Consider the following 19,882-nt stretch of genomic DNA (forward strand, 5'->3'; position numbering starts at 1 on the left):
AGCCTCCGAACTTCCGTGCCTCCTCAAAGTTCCGGCTTCCACAGCGGGGTGGGTCAAAGTGACGTTACTTTGCTCTCATTCGCCCACCTTCCCTACGGGGGCGTGGCCTGTCCGGACAGCCGCGCTCTGTCGGCGGAGAGGCTCTTCCGGGGCCGTCTTTCCGACACTCTAATTGGCTTGTACTCGTCTTGGGGGTGTGGCCAGGCCTCATTAGCCCCTGTTCTTAAGCCTACGTCCTCACGCAGCGCATCCGTCGCGGTAATCCATACGTCATCGGCCGGCTCCCACCCTGAGACAGGGACTCGTCCGTAGAACCCGCGGCGGCGGCTGGAAGGAGCGGTGAAGGCCATGGCATCAGCGATGGCCGGAGCGGGGCCGGCTCCGGGACTCCCGGTGGCGGGAGGGCCCGTGGTCCCGGGGCCTGGTGTCGGCATCCCGGGCAAGAGCGGCGAGGAACGCTTGAAAGAAATGGAGGCGGAGATGGCCCTGTAAGGCCCTGAGTAGGAAAAATAAAAGCTGTTTCCGGGCAAACTCACTCAACCCTGGAGCCTCCAGGTCATCAGAAGCCTGAGATGTGGCTCCATAAGGGGCTGAGGGACCCGAGGGACGCGGGGAGGCGTTGGCTGGGATGAAGGCGCTGTTGAGAAGTGCCCAGCGCCTCAGGTTTAGTGAGACCTGACCTATGGTGTCTGTCCCCTAGGTTTGAGCAAGAAGTATTAGGAGCTCCGGTGACTGGAATCCCAACTGCTGTGCCTGCGGTGCCCACGGTAGAAGCGATGCAGGTCCCCCCAGCTCCTGTGATCCGCCCAATTATCGCCACCAACACATACCAACAGGTAAGGCGGGAGCTGCAGCTTGTAAGTCGGGAGAACACATTTGATCCCAGTAAGGGCTTCTCTATGGAGTGCGATTGGCGTTTTGGCTGACATGACAAATAACTTAAGTTCCAGGGACTCAGGATGCAAGACAGTATATTTAATCCATTGGAGACTAGTATTCTACAGCATCCTATCCGGTAGAACTTTCTGCAGTGGTAGAATATTCTGTATAAATATCTCTTTAAAGTTTATACTCACAGATTTGGGATGTAGTTCAGTGGTAGAGCACTAATCTTGTGCAGAGTCCTATTTTCTAAACCCACCACCACAACCAAAGGAAAAAAAAAAGTAAAATGTATATTTGTGTTAAGTCATCCCCAGTCCCAAGCCTCATTGATAATATTCCAGGTGCTTAATAGTCAGCTGTAAGAAAGAAGCTGTGGAAATAAGGAAACAGGGAGGAACTATTTAATGAACACCAGCAGAAGAAACTTGTTAATTCTGTTCACTGTTATTAGGTGGGCTGGGATGCAGCTTAGTGGTAAATCTCATGCCTGGCGTGCCAAAGCCGTAGGTTCGATCCCTTGTATTGGGGAGACAAAAAGGATCCAAAGCAGCTCTTGTGCCTTCTCTACGCTAGGCGCTGTTCTAAGCAGGAGATTTATAGGAGAAAACAAAAGTTCTCGTTGTTTCTTTAGTCTTACAAAGTGGTAAGGAGGGCAGAGTTGGGGTTTTTGTTTATTTTTTCGAGACAGGGTTTCTCTGTATAGCTCTGGCTGTCCTGGAACTCTGAAGACCAGGCTGGCCTCGAACTGAGAAATCCGCCTGCCTCTGCCTCCCAAGTGCAGGAATTAAAGGCGTGCGCCACCATCGCCCGGCACAGGTTTATTAGCAGTCGGGGAAGGCCTTTTGTTTTGGTATTAGTAAAGCATAAGATATAAATGAGATAACTGAGGGATGTTATCCCAGGCAAAAAGCTGTCCATGCAAAGACTGAGACAGTGTTGTCTTGTTCGTGCAACAGTAGAGAGGTCAGTGGCTCCAGAGGAGCGAACAAAAGGAAAAATGGATATTAAGACAGTGATGAAAGCTAGATCTAGCAGGGTCTTCTGAGCCACTTTAAGACTCTTTAACAGCCAGCCTGTCTCAACAACAACAACAAAAAACAAACAGACAAAAAAAGCAAAACAAAACTCTTAGCTTTTACTTTAGAAATGAGGCACTACTAGAGAATTCTAAGTCGGTGGGTGGTAATGGTCCAACTTATAGGTTAAGCAAGTGGCTTTAGCTGTGTGGATAATATACTAGAGAGGGCAAGGGTGAGTTCAAGGAGATGGAGGAATAGGCTAATAATCTAGGTCAGGTAGAGGTAGACCACAGGGAGGAACGCCAGACGTTAGTTAAGATAGTATGGGGTCTGCAGCCTCACCCTGAACATACGGGCTCTCAGAAAGGACAGGGACCTGGTTAGTCCTTGGATGGGAGCTAGTGCAATAGGGAAGGTAAGTCAAAGAAATTGATCCTGCGAGATAATTATAGCTTAAACTATTAAGTGATGGTGGCGCACGCCTTTAGTCCCAGCACTTGGAAGACAGAGGCAGGTAGATCTTTGTGAGTCTGAGGCCAGCCTGGTCTACAGATGGAGTTACAGGACAGCCAGGGCTACACAGAGAAACCCTGTCTTGAAAAACAAGCAAGAACAGCTTTACTTAGTACGGCTCCAGAAGCCCCAGTGAAGAGACCTTGTGGCAGACCCTGACTGGTCACCAGCCCCATAAAACAAAGGGGACAGTATTACCCCGCCAGGGGAGCCAGCATCTCTGAGCCAGGACTCCTTCTCCCTAACAGGTCCAACAGACTCTGGAGGCCCGAGCTGCCGCCGCCGCCACAGTGGTTCCTCCCATGGTGGGAGGCCCTCCTTTTGTGGGCCCAGGTAAGTAACAAAAGGAGGGGCCCTGTTTCAGGCAGGGTGGTAAAACGGGGTGCCCAAGGCCTGCCTCCCACCATCTTCATCTCTTCCTCCCCACAGTTGGCTTCGGCCCTGCCGATCGTGGTCACCTGGACAGCCCTGAGGCTCGAGAGGCCATGTTCCTGAGGCGAGCAGGTAGGTTGGGGACCAAGGCCTCACCTTTGGCCAAGCACACGTGTTTGGGTTTAAGAACTCTGTCTCTGCCCTGCCGCAGGTCCGTTTCTCCATCCTGATCTCCCTTTGTAGAGTGCCTCCCTGAACACACCCTCCGTGCTGTCTCAGTCACCGTGCTCAGGCCCAGCCCCTCAGATCCAGTCTGCTCCTGCAGAGCTTGGCAATCTCCCCACTGTAGCACCTTCTCGCAAGCTCTTCAGTTTGCTTCCCGTGCTTGTCATCTTTTGCTTCATCTGACAAGCAAGCTTCGTGAAGGGCAGAACTCTTGATCTTTGTCACATAGTAAACATGACATACAGCCACCGAGGGAGACAGGCTGTGTAGACTAGCACCAGGCGACTGAGTAGTCAGGACGCTTTGTGACCTGGTGCCATGCAGAGGCATATGCCCCACTCCTTCAGGAGTTCCAAGCATGGCTGAGCTGTCAGCAAGTCAAGGGGCCTTGTCTCTTCTGCTGCTTGTCACTCATCTGTGACCCTCACACCTTCCTGTCCACCGCCATTGCCCACACTTACGGTCACACACTGCTGGGCTTTGTGACATTACTTATGAGAACATGTGGTGAGATGTGTTCTCGGCTGAATGTAAAATCTTGTTAACTGTGTTTTATATACTAATGCTGTTCTGCTCTTGTGCGGGGGAGGAACCCACGGCTGAGGGTGTGCTATATACTAAGCTATATTCAAGCTCTTGGCTTTTAGAAGACCTTGCTGTGCAGTCCAGGCTGGCACAGACTTGAATCTCCCGTGTGCCTCCTGAGCACTACACTTCCTGGCATGTCCCTCTCTCCCCATCCTTCTTTCTGATCTGTTGATGTCTGACAGATGTTGACTTCTATTCTTTAGTAAGTTAGTGAACATCTGACTGTCACCTTGCCCAGCTCCCTATCCTGCTGGGCCCTCAGAAGGATGCCATGGCTCAGCCAGAAAGGCTATTTGATGCCTCCCAGTCTTTGTTCTGGGGCTCCCCAGTGCCACCCCCACCCATGTCCACCGGAATCCTACCTATACTGGAAGGGAAAGGTTTTCCTTATAAATGCTCTCCATGGCAGTGATATTTCTCTTCACCTTTGTGTGATTACTCACATTATCCTGAGGTCCTAGCTCATGGGTCCCTTTCTCCAGGAAGCCTCTAGTTTCACACACACACACACACACACACACACACACACCCGCTGCCCCTGCTGGCTGGGTCAGGGTGCTCTCGCTCTGACAGCTACCTGGGCTGCCCTTCTCTGGCAGTGCGTGGATTGTCTCCTATCTGGACCAAGAGCACCAAAGGACTGTGTGGCCTGCTGGGTTCCTAGCACTATTCGCAGCAGGCTTAGGCCCACAGGAAATCCTCACAGTCAGTGTGCTGAGTGACTCGATGGCAAAACCACTTCATCCTCCAAAAGGCTCCTCAGTCTCTTCTCCAGGATTTCCTGGGTGCTCATAATACCTACACAAACATCTTGTCCCAAGTGTCCCTTTCCCCCATGACACCCCCATCTCTCTCTCCCACAGCTGTGGCCCCTCAGAGGGCCCCTATCCTGCGTCCTGCCTTCGTCCCCCACGTGCTACAGAGAGCAGGTGAGGGGCCAGGGTCATGAGCCCTGCCGAGCAATTTCTCCCACGCCATGGGACTCCCCCACTAACACCCTAATAGATTCCGCTCTTTCTTCTGCAGCTGGTGGCCCCCGACCTATGGCCCTGAGGCCTCCACACCAGGCCCTGGTTGGACCCCCTCTGCCTGGGCCTCCTGGACCACCCATGATGCTGCCACCAATGGCTCGGGCACCTGGACCACCCCTGGGTCCTATGGCTGCTCTGAGACCCCCCCTGGTAAGTGGGGACTGACTACTGTGGCTAAAGGTACAGAGGGTGGGCCCTAGTCCTGACTTACACTTAAGCCTTCTTTCGAAGACTCTGCTTCTGCATCTTTGTGCCCCTGTTCTTTTATCTTTGTCTTTGTATGACAAAAAAAACAAAAACAAACAAAAACCTTGATTTTCTTTGCTCTTTGGAGACAATAACTTAATATGTAGCTCAGGCTGACCTAGACCTTGTAGTCCTCCTGCCTCTCAGCCTTCCAAGTAATGAGGCATGTGGGTTATGGCCAGCTTCCTCCTATGTGGAAGAGTCTGGAGAGGAGCACCTCCTGTGGATTAGTTCCGTGTGTCTGTTTTCCTTTGACTGCCTTTTCTAACCCATGTGTTTTCACCAGCTCCTTTGCTGCCTGCATGTCTCTGTGTCCAGCTACTATACTTCCTTGCTCATCGCTCCCTGGCTCCCAGACCCTGGCTTTGTACACAATGGGGGTAGTAAAATGCAAGCCTGTGAGCTGCCCAGCCCTCACAGCCTTTCCTTGCCCACAGGAAGAGCCGGCAGCCCCTCGAGACCTAGGCCTAGGCCTCGGTTTGGGCCTGAAGGAGAAGGAAGAGGCAGTAGTGGCCGCGGCAGCTGGGCTGGAGGAAGCTACTGCGGCTGTGGCAGTGGGGGCAGGAGCAGCCCCGGCCGGGCCTGCAGTCATCGGTCCCAGCCTCCCGCTGGCCCTCGCCATGCCCTTGCCGGAGCCTGAGCCCTTGCCCCTCCCACTGGAGGTGGTCCGTGGCCTGTTGCCTCCACTGCGAATTCCTGAGCTCTTGTCTCTACGGCCACGACCTCGGCCCCCTCGGCCTGAGCCTCCGCCTGGCCTCATGGCCCTAGAGGTAAGCAGGGAATATGCAGAGAGGGGACAGAAAGGGCTAGGTGAGTTTCCACACACAGGAACACAGTCCTCTGGCCAGAGGGTGTCAGGTGAGGGGAGGCAGCCCCTCATACTCCACGTGTGGAAGCAGATCTAGTACTTGAATGGGAAGTGCTGTGGCTGGAGGCATGGCAGAGCACACCCTTCAACACCCGTCCCTTCCCCCATAGGTCCCAGAGCCACTGGGTGAAGACAAGAAGAAAGGCAAGCCAGAGAAATTGAAACGCTGCATTCGCACCGCAGCGGGCAGCAGCTGGGAGGACCCCAGCCTACTGGAGTGGGATGCCGGTGAGTGGCCAAAGGGAGAGGGAGGAGTTGGACATTACTTATCTAAGAACAGGGAAAAGGAGGCAGGGAGACTGCACAGTGCCTGGAGGGCAGGACTCCCGTCAGCATGGTGGGAAGTGGTGGCCATAATTGGTCTCTAGAGCTTTGGCGATGCCTCCCTGTAGCCCAGGCTGGCCTTAACTGTCAATCCTTTCGGCTCAGCCTTCTGAGTGATGGAATTACAAGTGTGAGCCGCCGTGCCTAGTTTGTTACCAAGGCTTCCAGACCCTTAACTCCTGGGGAGCCAGGCCTGCTGAAGGTCAAAAGGATTTTGTGTCAACTTTACATGAAAACTTTAAAGCACACAGTGATGCCGTGAATAACCTGCCTGCCGCCTGGACTCCACAGTTAACATTTTGCTGTATTTGCTTTATTCCTGTGTGTTTAGGTTTCCGTATCCCCCAACCCATACACATGCACAGGCACACATGCAATCACACAAAGCTCGGGATGGATCCCAGGCCATGTGCGTGCTAGGCATCCATGGAATCCTGCCTTCAAAAGCTCATGCCCATGTTTGAAATAAGAATTGAAATTACTGTTTTTGTTGTCTTGTGAGGTGGGGTCTCGTGTAGCCCAGATTGTCCTCAGACTCATTATTTAGCCAAGTAAGATGTTGAATTTGTGCCTCTGCGTGTGAGGCTGCCGTGTACCACCCACCACTCTTCAGTTTTTGCAGTGCCAAATCGAACCCAGGGGTGCAGTTAGCTCTACCACCTGCTTCATCCCTAGCCTCCTACCTAAGGAAGGCATTCTCTCATGTCATGATACGGTTAGAACACTAAGAAAATAATTATAATTGATATATTTACAAGCTCTCTGTGTAGCCATGACCAGTCGTAAGCTTATCATCTCTTAGTTAGCCTCCCAAACGCTAGAACCACATGCAGGTGTGCTTCCCGTACACCCAGCTTCTGCTCTTTCCTTTGTTCTGATCACACTGGCCTACAGGGCCTGGCGTGAAGCTCAGTGGAGCACACTTGCCTGGCGTGTGTGAGCCGAGTTCCATCTACCAGCAGTGTGGAAAGAAATTGAACAAGCTGGCGGGAAAGAGAGATGCTTCGGTGGTGAGAGAGTACTTACTACCTCAGCTCAGTTCCTGCGTGAAGCCACTCACAACTACCTGTAACTCCAACCCCAGGGGTCTGAGACTTCTGGAGCCCAGGGACAGCTGCGCTCACATGTACTTAAGAAATAAAACTTGCCAGGCATGGTTGCGCATGCCTTTAGCCCCAGCACTTAGGAGGCAGAGGCAGGTGATTTCTGAATTCGAGGCCAGCCTGGTCTACAAGAGTGAGTTCCAGAACAGCCAGGGCTATACAGAGAAACCCTGTCTCAAAAATCAAAAAAAAAAAAAAAAAAAACCTTTAGACCAGAAAGAAAAAAAAAAGTTTTTTTTTTTTTGCCTTTAAAAAAGAAGCTAGCAGCCGGGTGGTGGTGGTGCACGCCTGTAATCCCAGCACTCTGGGAGGCAGAGGCAGGCGGATTTCTGAGTTCGAGGCCAGCCTGGTCTACAGAGTGAGTTCCAGGACAGCCAGGGCTACACAGAGAAACCCTGTCTTGAAAAAATCAAAAAAAAAAAAAAAAAAAAGCTAACTAAATTCTAGACCCAGAATAAATGATGCAGAACTGGGGAGAGGGACTCTTTAGATTCCAGCCAGCATCCTGCATGCTGGCCCAGGGTCACGGACATAAAGCCAGGAGGGCAGGGGACAGCCTGGCGGCACCTCTGCTTGCCTGAACGCCCTGCAGACCTTGCCCAGACTGTCAGCCTCACCAGGAAGCATGCTTCCTGTGAGACGTGCCCAGGAGGCACACCGTCTGATCCCAGCACTCGGGACGCACAAGCAGGTGGAGCGCCAGGTGTGAAGCCAGCCAGGGCTACAGAGTGAGACCCTTCCCTCCAGCCTCCGAAAAATAAGTTTTAGCTGAGAGGTCAGCTTGTGGACACTTGACTTCAGGACACACCTCTGCAGCCATTTTCTTATGAAGATGGTCTTGCCAGCACGCCTGACTTATATTTTATATATGTTTTCTTTTTTTAACTTGCTAGGTCAATGGCCTTGCTAGAGAAATCTTGCAGTAGGTTGTCAGGCTGTTCCCTCCTGGGGTAACCAACCTTACTCTCAAATGGTATCCTTAATCACTTTTGGTAGCATATGTCACTCTTAAGTAGTATCTTTAGTCACCTTGGAAGCCATGAGGCAGCCTCCGCCATAGCTGAGGACAAAGCAAACTGCCTTTCACTCCAGCCCTCGGCGGCTGCCTCCTTCCGTAGGACGGGCCTGCGGCCTGTGGTCGTTGATCTTTTGAGTCCCGCATCTGTTTTCATGGAGGAAGGCAGTAATTCAAGAGCATGCCTTCTAGAGATACAGGCCCTGAGGATAAGCCCAAGAGTGCCGATGGGGGTCTCTCTGGAGAAGGGGCAGGCAGTGTGTTCCCTTGTCAGTGTGGGGTTAAAGCAGACTCAGAGGCAGCCCAGCGGAGGAAGAATGAGGTGTCCCAGGAGGCTGCTGAGTGCCAGAGGCTCAAAACACCAAGGAAGGACTAAAGCTAAGACAGGGTTGAGGCTTCATTGTAGAAAGAAGTGACCGCCTGAGGTGAGGGAAGGCTATGCTGCTGGAGGTTACAGGTGCAGGCTCTGGCTGGGTGTGTTCACACCTGTACTCCCAGTGCGTGGGACGCTGAGGCAGGATGGCTGAGTTTGAGGCCAGCCTGAGCCTACTACAGAACAACCTATTTCAAAGGGAGAATAGGGTAAGACTGCAACCAGATGCCTGAACTCCAGCTCTCTGCTTGATGTGAGTTCAGGCAGGAACTTGATTCCTCTGCCTCTGTGGGAAAGGGCCTAGAGGGTCTCAGAGGCTTCCCTGTGAGGCTGCCTGACACAAGGTTCACCACTACATGGGTATTGGCAGTTACTAACTGAAGGTTCTGGGCAGAGACTGGGGATGTTCTGACTCTGACCTCTTCTCTCCTAATCCCAGATGACTTCCGTATCTTCTGCGGGGATCTGGGCAATGAGGTGAATGATGACATCTTGGCACGAGCCTTCAGCCGTTTCCCATCCTTCCTTAAGGCTAAGGTGATCCGTGACAAGCGCACAGGCAAAACCAAGGGCTATGGCTTTGTCAGCTTCAAGGACCCCAGTGACTATGTGCGCGCCATGCGCGAGATGAATGGTGAGCAAGGCCTCTCCTGGGGAGGGTGGGTGTGGTAGAAGCCTCACCTCCCAAGTCTGACCTGGAAGTCTCCATTCCCACAGGGAAGTACGTGGGCTCACGCCCCATCAAGCTTCGCAAAAGCATGTGGAAGGACCGGAACCTGGATGTGGTCCGAAAGAAGCAGAAGGAAAAGAAGAAGTTAGGCCTCAGATAGGGTCTGTGGCCGGGCACCTGCTCCCCCACCCCCACCCCACCCCCGGCTGTGTGCTGGCTCCTTCCAACAGTTGTCTGTGGGAAACCCCAGCTGTCCATTCACCTGTCCCAAAACCAATTTCAATAAATTACCTTCATTTCCATCCCTGACTGGACTTAGAAACTGTTGGCCAACAGGGCTTGGCTCACCCCACCTGAGAACTGAGAACTTTGAAAGTTTACCCAGCAAACATTCAGATGAACAATGTTTAGTCTGTGGCCATTACTTCTTTTTGGTGTGTGTGTGTGTGTGTGTGTGTGTGTGTGTGTGTGTGTGTGTGTGTGTGTGTGTACCGAGAATCTTTACCTACTGAGTCATCTCACCAGCTCCCTGTGACAGGATCTCTCTCTTATGTTCCCGGCTGGCCTCAAACACAGCTGTGGTTTACAACTATACTCCAGGAGCAAGGACTACATGTGTGCACTGCACACCAAGTGTATGGGTACTGGGAACTGAACTTAGGACTTTGTGTATACTGGGTAGGCACCTACCCTCAGAGTCTTCTTCTCAGCCTCCAGCCTTCTAAGTTCTCAAGTGCATGGCGAGTGTTAGCCCATTTCATCTGAGGAACGGGCTGTTGGAAGGGCAAAGCCAAACCTAGCTTGGGTCTGTGTTTCTGACTCCAGCCTGTGCTCTTGGCCCTGTCCTAGAATGCACGGCCACCGTGGTAGACTTCCATCTGTTCCAGGATCTTGGCAATACTGGGGGTACTGTGATTACCAACAGCTCTTAGAGCTCATGAAATGCGGTCTCCATTGACCCCAAGCCAGACGGCCTGGAGTGGTTAGGCCATGGATTGGGAAGCCCAGAAACTGACCTCAGGATGGAGACATCCCAAAGGAGGAGTCTGGTCTAAACTAGCCCTGTAGCCCAGCTGGGATCCCCGTATGGACTACCATCTCTGGCTTGGAGACCCTCTTCTCCCTGTCTTGATCACCTTGTGGACCTCAGGGTGTGTGGTTTCTCTGCTGAGCCCTATTCAGCATCTCTTGTAGGCTTCTGGGGTTCCATTTCTCTTCCCTCTCTAGCCCTACCAGCTCTATGTGCCCCTGGGGTCTGTACATAGCTTCCAGCTTCAAGCCTGAGTGGGCGATACATGAGGGGAAGCCCAGCTCCTGGAAAGCTGAGGCCGGAAGATAACCATGAGTTCAAGGCCTGTCTGCACTTTGTAGTAAGACCGTCTCTCAGAAGCCTGCAAAGTGAAATTCCTGAGCTGAGGGTGACTGCATATGCCTATGTGGATGTGGGAAGGATTCCACAGAATGAGGCCCAGCACTGGGAGGCAGAGGCAGAAAGATTTCTGTGAGTTTTGAAGCCAGCCTGGTCTATTTATCAAGTTATAGGACAGCCAAGACTATAAAGAAGAAACGGGGGGGGGGGGGGGGGGGGGGCAGAAAGAAAGAAAAAGAAGAAAAAGGTCCAGAAGAAAATGCCCAGAGCCCAGCACTTAAGTCAGACATGCCCAAGCCAGGAGGCAGAGGTACAGGGCTGGAGCATAGGAAGAAGGTATGGAGGTCTCCCAGAGACACAGCCATCAGAACCCTAGCTTAGAGAACAAATTAAGGAAGACTGGGACTTGGGAGTGGAGAGACAATGCCAAGGCTCTCCAGGAAGATCACTCTGGAGAGGTGTCAAATTTCTTCTGTTCCTGTCTCTCCCCCACACCCTTTACTTTACAACTCCCTCCCTGACGTCACATTTTCCAGTCTGGCCACAGGGGTGCGGGCCTCCCTCCCTGGCAGGAAATGCCCTTTAGCCCCGGGCCACCTGGAATGGACTACTCAGCCCCCAGACCCATAGGCTCCCTCCTCTCCCAGTGGCCAGCTCTTCCTACCCTAAACTTTCCTTCCCTGCAACTAAAAGAGTAAGGGAGGAGATGGAAAGGTGACCCAGGAAAAGGGATTGTCAAAGAGCAAAGGACAGAGGATGCAACCCGCAGAGATACAGGGATGGGGGAGGCTAGGCAGAGTAGGAACTAGAAAAGTACAGTAGCTAGCAAGGTACAGAGAGACCGAGGACACAGAGTGTCCCAGGAGTGAGACTTGTCGCAAGGCCTCGTGTCAAGTTAGTGAACGGATCCAGGACTAGGGACCACAGGGAAGCAGGAGACAGGAGAGGCCAGCCTCAGGGAAAGGAAACCTGGGGTGAGAAGGCCAACAGGACACTAGGATGGATGAATTGGGGTTGGGGATCAGTGATCTCCCCAGGGGTTCGGCTCACTCAACTCTGGATCCGAGCATAGCCTCAAGAGACTCTTCTCTGGAGGTTCTGTGTCTCTGCAAAATGGAAGAGTTGTACCACATCCCTCACCCAAATACTAAAGAATGAAGGTGCTGGGTCAGTTCTGTAGGCTATTAAAAAGATTTGGGGCGGGGCCTTGAGAGATGGCTCAGTGGCTCAGAGCACTTGCTGCTCTTGCAAAGGACCTGGTTTGGTTCTCAGTGCCCAAATGGTGGCTCACAACCATCCATACCTCCATTCCCAGAGGATCCAGTGCCACCTGATTCCCACAGGCACCAGGCATGCACATGGCGCACAGACATACAGGCAACCCTCATGCACAGAAATCTGTTCCTTTTCATCTTTGCTAGGCCTCATGGTGCATGCTTATAATCTCAGAATCCAGCAAGAGGAGGAAAAAGGATCCACAGTTCCATTTGAGGCCAGCCTGAGCTGCATAATCAAACACTGTCTCTCTAAAAGTCAAGGGTTTAGGCGAGTGAGGTGGCTCAGTGGGTAGAAACACATGGCCAATCCTATTGACCTGACTTTGATCCCTCGGATCCATGTGGTAGAAGAAGAGTAATAACCCCACAAGGTGTCCTTTGACCTCTGACAACGTGTACACACACACACACACACACACACACACACACACACACACACGCACGCATGCACGCACGCACGCACGCACGCACGCACGCGCATGCAAGCACTCGAGCACTACAAACCAATACCAGGCAAGGTCGTACATGCCTTTAATCCTAGCGCTCAGAAAGCAGATGAAAGCAAATGTCTGTGAGTTTGAGGCCATCTGGGGCAACATAGTGTGTGTGTGTGTGTGTGTGTGTGTGTGTGTGAGAGAGAGAGAGAGAGAGAGAGAGAGAGAGAGAGAGAGAGGGGGGGGGGGAGGCTTGGTGGGAAGTTGGCTCCATGCTTGCCACACAAGTCTCAAGACCTGAGTCCAATCCCCACATGAAGGTAGAAGGAGAATCAGGCTGCACAGTTGTTTACTGAGTTCTGACTTCGACATGCGTGTCCTGGAACACACACAATAGCAATAGTAAAGAGTAGAGATATAGCTAAGTGGTAGAGCACTTGCCAGAACAAATCAAAGAAAAATTCTGTATTTACTTATTATATTTAAATAGGGTCTCACTTTGTAAGCCCTGGCTAGCCTGGAACTCACTATGTAGACCAGACCAACACTGAACTCCCAGAGAACCACCTTTCTCTGCCTACCTAGTCCTGGGGTTAAAGGTATATACTACCATGTCTGGAAATAAAAATGATTTTAATATTAAGTATGTACTCATTTATAATAAGTATTTTTTGTTGGGTTGGTGTGGGGGGGTTTGGTTTGTTTTTTGTGGGGGTCTTTTGGTTTTTTTTTTTTTTTTTTTTGAGTCGGGGTTCCTCTGTGTAGCCCTGGCTGTACTGGAACTCACTCTGTGAGGACTTCTAACTCAGAGATTTGCCTGCCTCTGCCTCGCAGTTGCTGGGATTAAAGGTGTGTGCTAGCTCTGTCCAGCCACCAGTAAGTACATTTTTAATATTAAAATTAAATATTAAAATTGTCTCAAATATTTTTCATATTAATATTTACTGATTAATATTTACTAAGCAAGTACTTAGATAAATGAGCACATATACATTGTCTGAGGCCAAGTTACTGAAGCCAAGTTTCCCCAGACTTAGCAAATTAAAACAAAGCAAACAAAAAACAAACAAACAAAAAAAAAACAGGTCACCTAGTTACTGAGTTTCAGTTTAACAAGCAAACATTTTTGGGGGGATACCTATGTCTCAAATATTGTTCGTATACTTTTGTACATTGTGCATGTGATTCTTTTCTGAATCAGTTGAAACAAGCTTCAAATAAAACACTTCATCCCTAAATGACTCCACTTTCTGATAAAGATATCCTTCCAAACCTATCACTGCCACATATAAAATTATTCCACAAAATAACTCACGTTCAGTTCATACTCAAAATTCCCCGGTTGTTGGGAACTGCTATGGCCCAGAAAGCCCAGACAGAAAAAGAAACGGGAGAAAGCATGCCTCAATTTCCCCCTGCATAAACTTTCCCCTTAGGGAGATTAAATGAAGGCCCGTTGTCACGGCTTCTAGGACCGGCAGACCCTCCTTTAACGTCAGTGGTTATTATTACTATTATTATCCCCCATGATGATGTTATTTTGATTATGATTGCCATTATTCCGTAGTAGCTCCAGGACACCCCCCTGTGCCTGGATTCAGGGTTGGGTTTCCCCCCACCCCACCCCATCTGGCTGTCTGTCACCCTGCCGATTGTGACGTAGGCTGATGCTAGGGAAAGGGGGCATCTGGCCGGAAATCCCTCTTCCTGTTGCAGATAAGCCCAGAGCTGCCCAGCTGACCCCAGACCCTCCTCCCCCACTACTTTTCATGTCACACCACCAAATCCTCAAGACGGGGAACCTGTCCAAGCCCCTCACCCCATCCCTACTACCCCGTAAGCACCCCTTAGAGCTCAGCACCCCAATCCGTGCCCTGCCCCTGTTCCCCAAGTCGTTTTCCAAGCCAAATTTGTTCCTGAAAAGGGACCGTTCCAGGGACCAGTGTGCATCCCTAAAGCAGGGGGTGCAGCTTGACCACGCCCCCATCCCTGCAACTTGACCCAGGCTGCGACCCCCAGCTCTGACGTCTCGGAAAATTCCCCCCTCCCTATCAGGCCCCCCGGGAAGGGTGCATGGTATGAAATGGGGCTGAGACCCCCCTGGCTCGGAGAGAAGGAACCTGCCAGAGGTGAGCCACGAACTGGGGAATGGATGCCTGGGTATCTGAACTAGGAACTCCAAGATGCAGGGGCCTGGGTTTACGTGTCTGAAGAGAGGGAGAAGAAGCGTCTAGAAACCAATATTCCCGATCCTGGGGAAGGAGGTTGCAGAAAGGTCTACTCTGGGTCTGAGGGAAACAAGGGTTGCAATCAGACTCCTGGGTCCCTCATGCTTGTTCATTCATTACCCTTGGAACTTTTCCTCTCTCAACCAGAACCGTCAGAACAAGCATCCATGGACCTGTGGAACTGGGATGAGGCGTCACTACAGGAAGTGCCTCCTGGGGACAAGCTGACAGGACTGGGTAAGCTGGGCTTGGGACAAACTGTATGCAAGGCTCCGAGGATGCGGACCCCTTGACCCCTAACCGGGCCTTAACGCCCCTGTTGCCCGCAGAAGGAGCGGAATTTGGTTTCTATTTCCCCGAAGTGGCGCTGCAAGGGGACACACCGATCACACCGATGAACCTGGAAAGCTGCTGGAAAGGTGGTTGCTGGGCCTGAGCCCCTGTGTGCTGGGGGGAAATGGGAAATCCTGGGTTTTTCGGAAGAAGCGAGGGTGCTGAGCGGGAAGGAAGTAACTTGTTTGGATTCTTGAGATTGAAGGAGGCGTGAGTGGATGGCCGAGGGCCCTAAGTCATCGCCCACATCTTTCCTAAACTCAGTTCTCTTGTCCGACATAGGGTTCCCAGAGCTGAACTGGAACCCCGCTTTACCTCAAGAAGAAGTACCTTTCCAGGCGGGTGAGTGGTAGAACGTGGAGGTGGGAAGAGAGGAACCGGGTCCTGACACACAGAGTTGAGTTCAGACCCCCTAGTCTATAAAGGAGAAGGACGAAGACCGGGGAACACCTACATCTTCAAGGCGCCAAAACTCCCCTAAAACTCCCAAAGGTGCGGGAGATCAAAACTCCTGGGCTCCCCTTGCTTAAAGTCTGCCTTCCTCACAGAGCCCGCTGCCCACCCCCTCCCGTGGTCGCGAGACTGGACGGACCTGGGGTGCAACACCTCGGACCCGTGGAGCTGTGCTTCGCAGACGCCAGGCCCCGCCCCTCCGGGCGCGAGCCCCTCCCCCTTCGTCGGCTTTGAAGGGGCGAGCGGCCAGAACCCCGCCACCTCGGCGGGAGGGGTCCCCTCGTGGTCGCACCCTCCGGCCGCCTGGAGCGCCACCAGCTGGGACTGTTCAGTGGGCCCCAGTGGCGCCACCTACTGGGACAATGGCCTGGGCGGGGAAGCGCGAGCGGACTATAAAATGTCGTGGGGCGGGTCTGAGGGTTCGGACTACACCAGCACGTGGAATGCTGGGCTGCAGGACTGCAGCACCCCTTTCGAGGGGCACCAGAGTCCAGCATTCACCACGCCCTCCAAATCGAGGCAGCAGTCTGACAGAGCCACACTGACCCGCTACTCCAAAACTAACCACCGAGGTAAGAGGCTGCAAACTGCAGGAGAGGTGAAGTTAAACGGATTAGGACTGGGTCTGGATACCTTGGGGGTGGGGTCTGGGTAACTGAAAGAGGCGGGATACGGGAATCTGGCTGCTAGCGGACAGGGGTTCTGTATCAGAAAGCAGAAGAGGGAACGGGTGAGAGGACGGACACTTACTTTCTATGGTCCAAGAGGACAAAAAGGCAAGCCCCTAGGTTATGTGAGGAAAGAGGAGCATTCAGACTCCTGGGTCTTCGAGGTAGAGAAGCCAAACTCCTGAATCTCCTAGTTAGGGCTCAGGCTGCCAGGACTTCCTGAAACTGGCTCTTGGGTATCTACTATGGAGGGATCCGAACTCACAGACCCCCGAGGAGGAACAGAGCTAGACTCCTGAGTCCTAAATTGGGAGAACCTGAACCTTTTTAGTCTTCAAAGTGAAGGCTCTCCGACTCAGGTTCGTCGCGGCAGGGTTCTGGGTCTGAGAAGCCCGCCTCTATCTCTCAGGTCCCATTCAGCTGTGGCAGTTCCTCCTGGAGCTGCTCCACGACGGAGCGCGCAGCAGCTGCATCCGCTGGACCGGCAATAACCGCGAGTTCCAGCTGTGCGACCCCAAAGAGGTGAGACCGCTTCCCTTGCCGGGCAAGCCCAATTTACCTAGTTCTCAGCCCCGCCCCCACCCACTCAACAACCCCCCACGCCCATCAGGACTAAGACCCGCCCCGCCCATAGCAGCTCAAACCCTGGTCCCTCTGACCTCAAGACTGCGTCCTAGGTGGCCCGGCTGTGGGGCGAGCGCAAGAGGAAGCCAGGAATGAATTATGAGAAGCTGAGTCGAGGTCTACGTTACTATTACCGCCGCGACATCGTGCTCAAGAGCGGTGGACGCAAGTACACATACCGCTTCGGGGGACGTGTGCCTGTCCTCGCCTATCAGGATGATATGGGGCACCTGCCAGGTGCAGAAGGCCAATAAAAAAAAAAACACCCTATCGAACCTGCGTTGCGTGTCTGTTTCTTTTCCACTGATACCCACTCGACCTGTCAAGGGAGCCTAAATGTGCACCCCGACATTTCAGGTTCCACCCAAATTCAGGTATCCGGACTCGGACCCCCCCCCCCCACCGCACACACACACACCACCACCACCACCCCCGTCTGTCGTTAACGAGTCTGTGAGCCTGGGTTCTCCGTCCTTTGGTCCCTAGACTGTCGGTGTAGTGATGATTCAGGCAACTAATTTCACAGCATTCAGGAGACTGAGGCAGGAGAATTGTAAAATTGGGGCCTCTAGACCTGCCTGGGTTATAAACTAGTCCTTAGTCCTAAGAGGACCCCAGAGGGAGGGCCACCTGCCCCCTCCCATTGGGAGCCCATAAACTACAAAGCCCTTGCTCTCTCTCCGTCCCCACTGTTTCCCCAACTCTTCCTCGCCTTAGGTGTCTAGGTCCCACTATGTCCCTCCGCCTTTGCTCCCTCTGCAGCTCCTGCACCTCTGACCTTGGATAGTTTGAGCTAAATAGTCCGTAGGATCTATTGTGTGCCTGTCCTATATAGGAACTTTTAAAGAGATTGGGCCTTTTTTTTTTTAAAGATTTATTTATTTTATGCATGTGAGTACGCTGTCACTGTCTTCAGACACACCAGAAGAGGGCATCGGATCCCATTATGGATGGTTGTGAGCCACCATGTGGTTGCTGGGAATTGAACTCAGGACCTCTGGAAGAGAGCAGCCAGTGCTCTTAAGTGCCGAGTTATCTCTAGGCAGCCCCCAAATTGGACTTGTTAAGGCTGAACAATAGTTTATCCTCTGGAATTTATCTAAGAGTTTAATATTAACTCTGAAGTTTTATGTTAAATATATTGCATAGAAAGTGAGTCTGTGGCATTCAGAGATGGTGGCCCATCAGGAAATAATTAGATGATCAGGAAGAAGTCCTGTGACTGTGTCCTGATGCTTTATAACTAGAGCACACAAGAGCTAGACACACACAAGAGCGTTCCAGTCTCATACTGTGTGATGTCTCGAGATGACCAGCAAGAAGGTCGTTTCACTGTAAGTGATGATGAAGGCCACTAATTTCATAGCATTCGGGAGACTGAGACAGGATTGTAAATTTAGGGCCTCCAGACCTGCCTGAGCTACATAGCAAAGAAGTGTTTTTTATTTAAACAAACCTCCATCGGGGCTAGAGAAATAGCCTTTTGGTTAAAAGCACTGACTGTTCTTCCAGAGGATACTGCTCTCACAAGGCAGTTCACAACTGTCCATAGCTGCACTTCTCAGGGGCCTGAGAGCTTCAGACGTATATACACGCAGACAAAACACCAGTGCACATAAAATAAAATATTTTTAAACAACCCATGAATTAGCAAAATGACATAATTAATCAGACCCTGCTCAGAGCCTCAGTTCTGTAGCTGGGCTCTTAGTGCTCCAGACCACGAGCCAAAAACAAACCTATGCTCCTTATAAAGTAGCCCAACTTGAACATTTTATTATAGTAAGAGTGTTATTACAGCTATAAAACCCCATCATGGAAGCAGATGGGAACCCCATCTGCTCTGCCTTCTTGAAGAAAAGAGTAAGGCTCACAGCCGGGCGATGGTGATGCACGCCTCTGATCCAAGAAGTTAGGAGGCAGAAACACAGCGATCTTTATGATCTCGAAGCCAGCCTGGTCCACAGTGAGTTCCAGGACAGCCAGGGCTACACAGATAAACCCTGTCTCAAAACAAAAACACACAGAAAGAGAGAGACAGACACAGAGACAGAGACAGGCAGAGACAGAGAGAGACAGGCAGGCAGGCAGGCAGGCAGGCAGATAGACAGACAGAGAGACATAGACAGATGACAGACTCAGGCTTCAAAAGAGGCAGAGACAGAGACAGGCAGAGACAGAGAGAGACAGGCTGGCAGACAGGCAGGCAGATAGACAGACAGAGAGACATAGACAGATGACAGACTCAGGCTTCAAAAGAGGCTTTGCCTTCTAGTTGTAGAAGAAATGTGAGTAATTAGACCTAATGCACACTTAGAGCAACCATGGATACTCCAAGTGTGGAAGGCACAGAATCAGACCTTCAAAAAGTCTACTGGAAGCTTAACCCACTCTAGGAGCCTTCAAAGAGAGCCTAGTGTGTAACTCTCCTGTGTGTGGTGCTGAAGATACATCACTAACCACAACAGACACAGCCTACTACATACATTGCCATCAGAAAGGAAGAGCCCACAGTCCTCAGGGCTGGGACGGAGAAAGCCCAGGGGATTATGAGAGCCCAGAAGGAGGAAAGTATGGAGCCCAGGAGGAAGAAAGTCTGGGAGTCGGGTGGAGAAGAGAAGTCAGGAAAGCAAAGGCTGTTTCAATCAGAAATCAAGACCAAGAGATTGAAGATTTGGTTTTGGTGGTGATAGTGGTAGGGTTTTTGTTTGTTTTTTTGTTTTGTTTTGTTTTGTTTTGTTTTTTTTATTTGATATAATTTATTTACATTTCAAATGATTTCCCCTTTTCTAGCCCCCCCCCACTCCCCGTTGTTTTGTTTTTTAAGACAGCCTTTCTCTATGTAGCCTTGCCTGGCTCACTCTGTAGATCAGGATGCTCCAAACTCACAGAGATCTGCCTTCATCTGCCACCTGAGTTCTGGGATTTAAAGGCACGTGCCACTAATATCCAGCCAACGTCCTTGTTTCTACAGGGCGTGGGCAAGGCAGATCTAGGAGGTGACTTAGTGAAAATTCTCTATCTTTGCTTTTGTTTGTTTTGGTTTGGGGGTTCTTTGTTTGTTTTCAAGGCACAATTTCTCTTTGTAGCCCTTGTTGTCCTGGAACTCTCTCTGTAGACCAGACTGACCTCCAGCTCAGAGATCCACCTGCCTCTGCCTTCTGAGGACTGGGATTAAAGGCATGTGCCACCGCTGTCCAGCAACATGCAAGATCTTACAGTACTGTTCAGAAATATGCATATGGGTGGAGAAGGGTCACCTTA

The 19,882-nt window shown here is 51.5% G+C and overlaps 2 protein-coding genes across 4 annotated transcripts; both read left to right on the forward strand.

Moving 5' to 3' along the window:
* The first annotated feature begins 254 nt into the window (after positions 1-254).
* Positions 255-9,534, forward strand: Rbm42 (RNA binding motif protein 42). 2 transcript variants are annotated; one of them, XM_052166272.1, is made up of 10 exons: positions 255-488; positions 701-836; positions 2,666-2,750; positions 2,847-2,921; positions 4,466-4,531; positions 4,608-4,783; positions 5,317-5,649; positions 5,858-5,975; positions 9,002-9,196; positions 9,280-9,534. In XM_052166272.1, the coding sequence occupies exons 1-10, from the start codon at positions 349-351 to the stop codon at positions 9,390-9,392; spliced, it is 1,437 nt and encodes a 478-aa protein (XP_052022232.1). In that variant the 5' UTR covers positions 255-348; the 3' UTR covers positions 9,393-9,534. The 2 variants fall into 2 exon arrangements, with proteins under 2 accessions (XP_052022232.1, XP_052022241.1); XM_052166281.1 differs by lacking the exon at positions 4,466-4,531 and having other exon boundaries at positions 256-488; positions 4,629-4,783.
* Positions 9,535-14,692: 5,158 nt separating this feature from the next.
* Etv2 (ETS variant transcription factor 2) lies at positions 14,693-16,872 on the forward strand. 2 transcript variants are annotated; one of them, XM_052179540.1, is made up of 6 exons: positions 14,693-14,777; positions 14,870-14,959; positions 15,156-15,215; positions 15,422-15,898; positions 16,404-16,516; positions 16,672-16,872. In XM_052179540.1, the coding sequence occupies exons 1-6, from the start codon at positions 14,708-14,710 to the stop codon at positions 16,870-16,872; spliced, it is 1,011 nt and encodes a 336-aa protein (XP_052035500.1). In that variant the 5' UTR covers positions 14,693-14,707. The 2 variants fall into 2 exon arrangements, with proteins under 2 accessions (XP_052035500.1, XP_052035508.1); XM_052179548.1 differs by having other exon boundaries at positions 14,708-14,777; positions 14,873-14,959.
* Positions 16,873-19,882: the final 3,010 nt, after the last annotated feature.

Source organism: Apodemus sylvaticus, chromosome 1 (assembly GCF_947179515.1).
Source record: "Apodemus sylvaticus chromosome 1, mApoSyl1.1, whole genome shotgun sequence".
NCBI classification, from domain to species: domain Eukaryota; kingdom Metazoa; phylum Chordata; class Mammalia; order Rodentia; family Muridae; genus Apodemus; species Apodemus sylvaticus.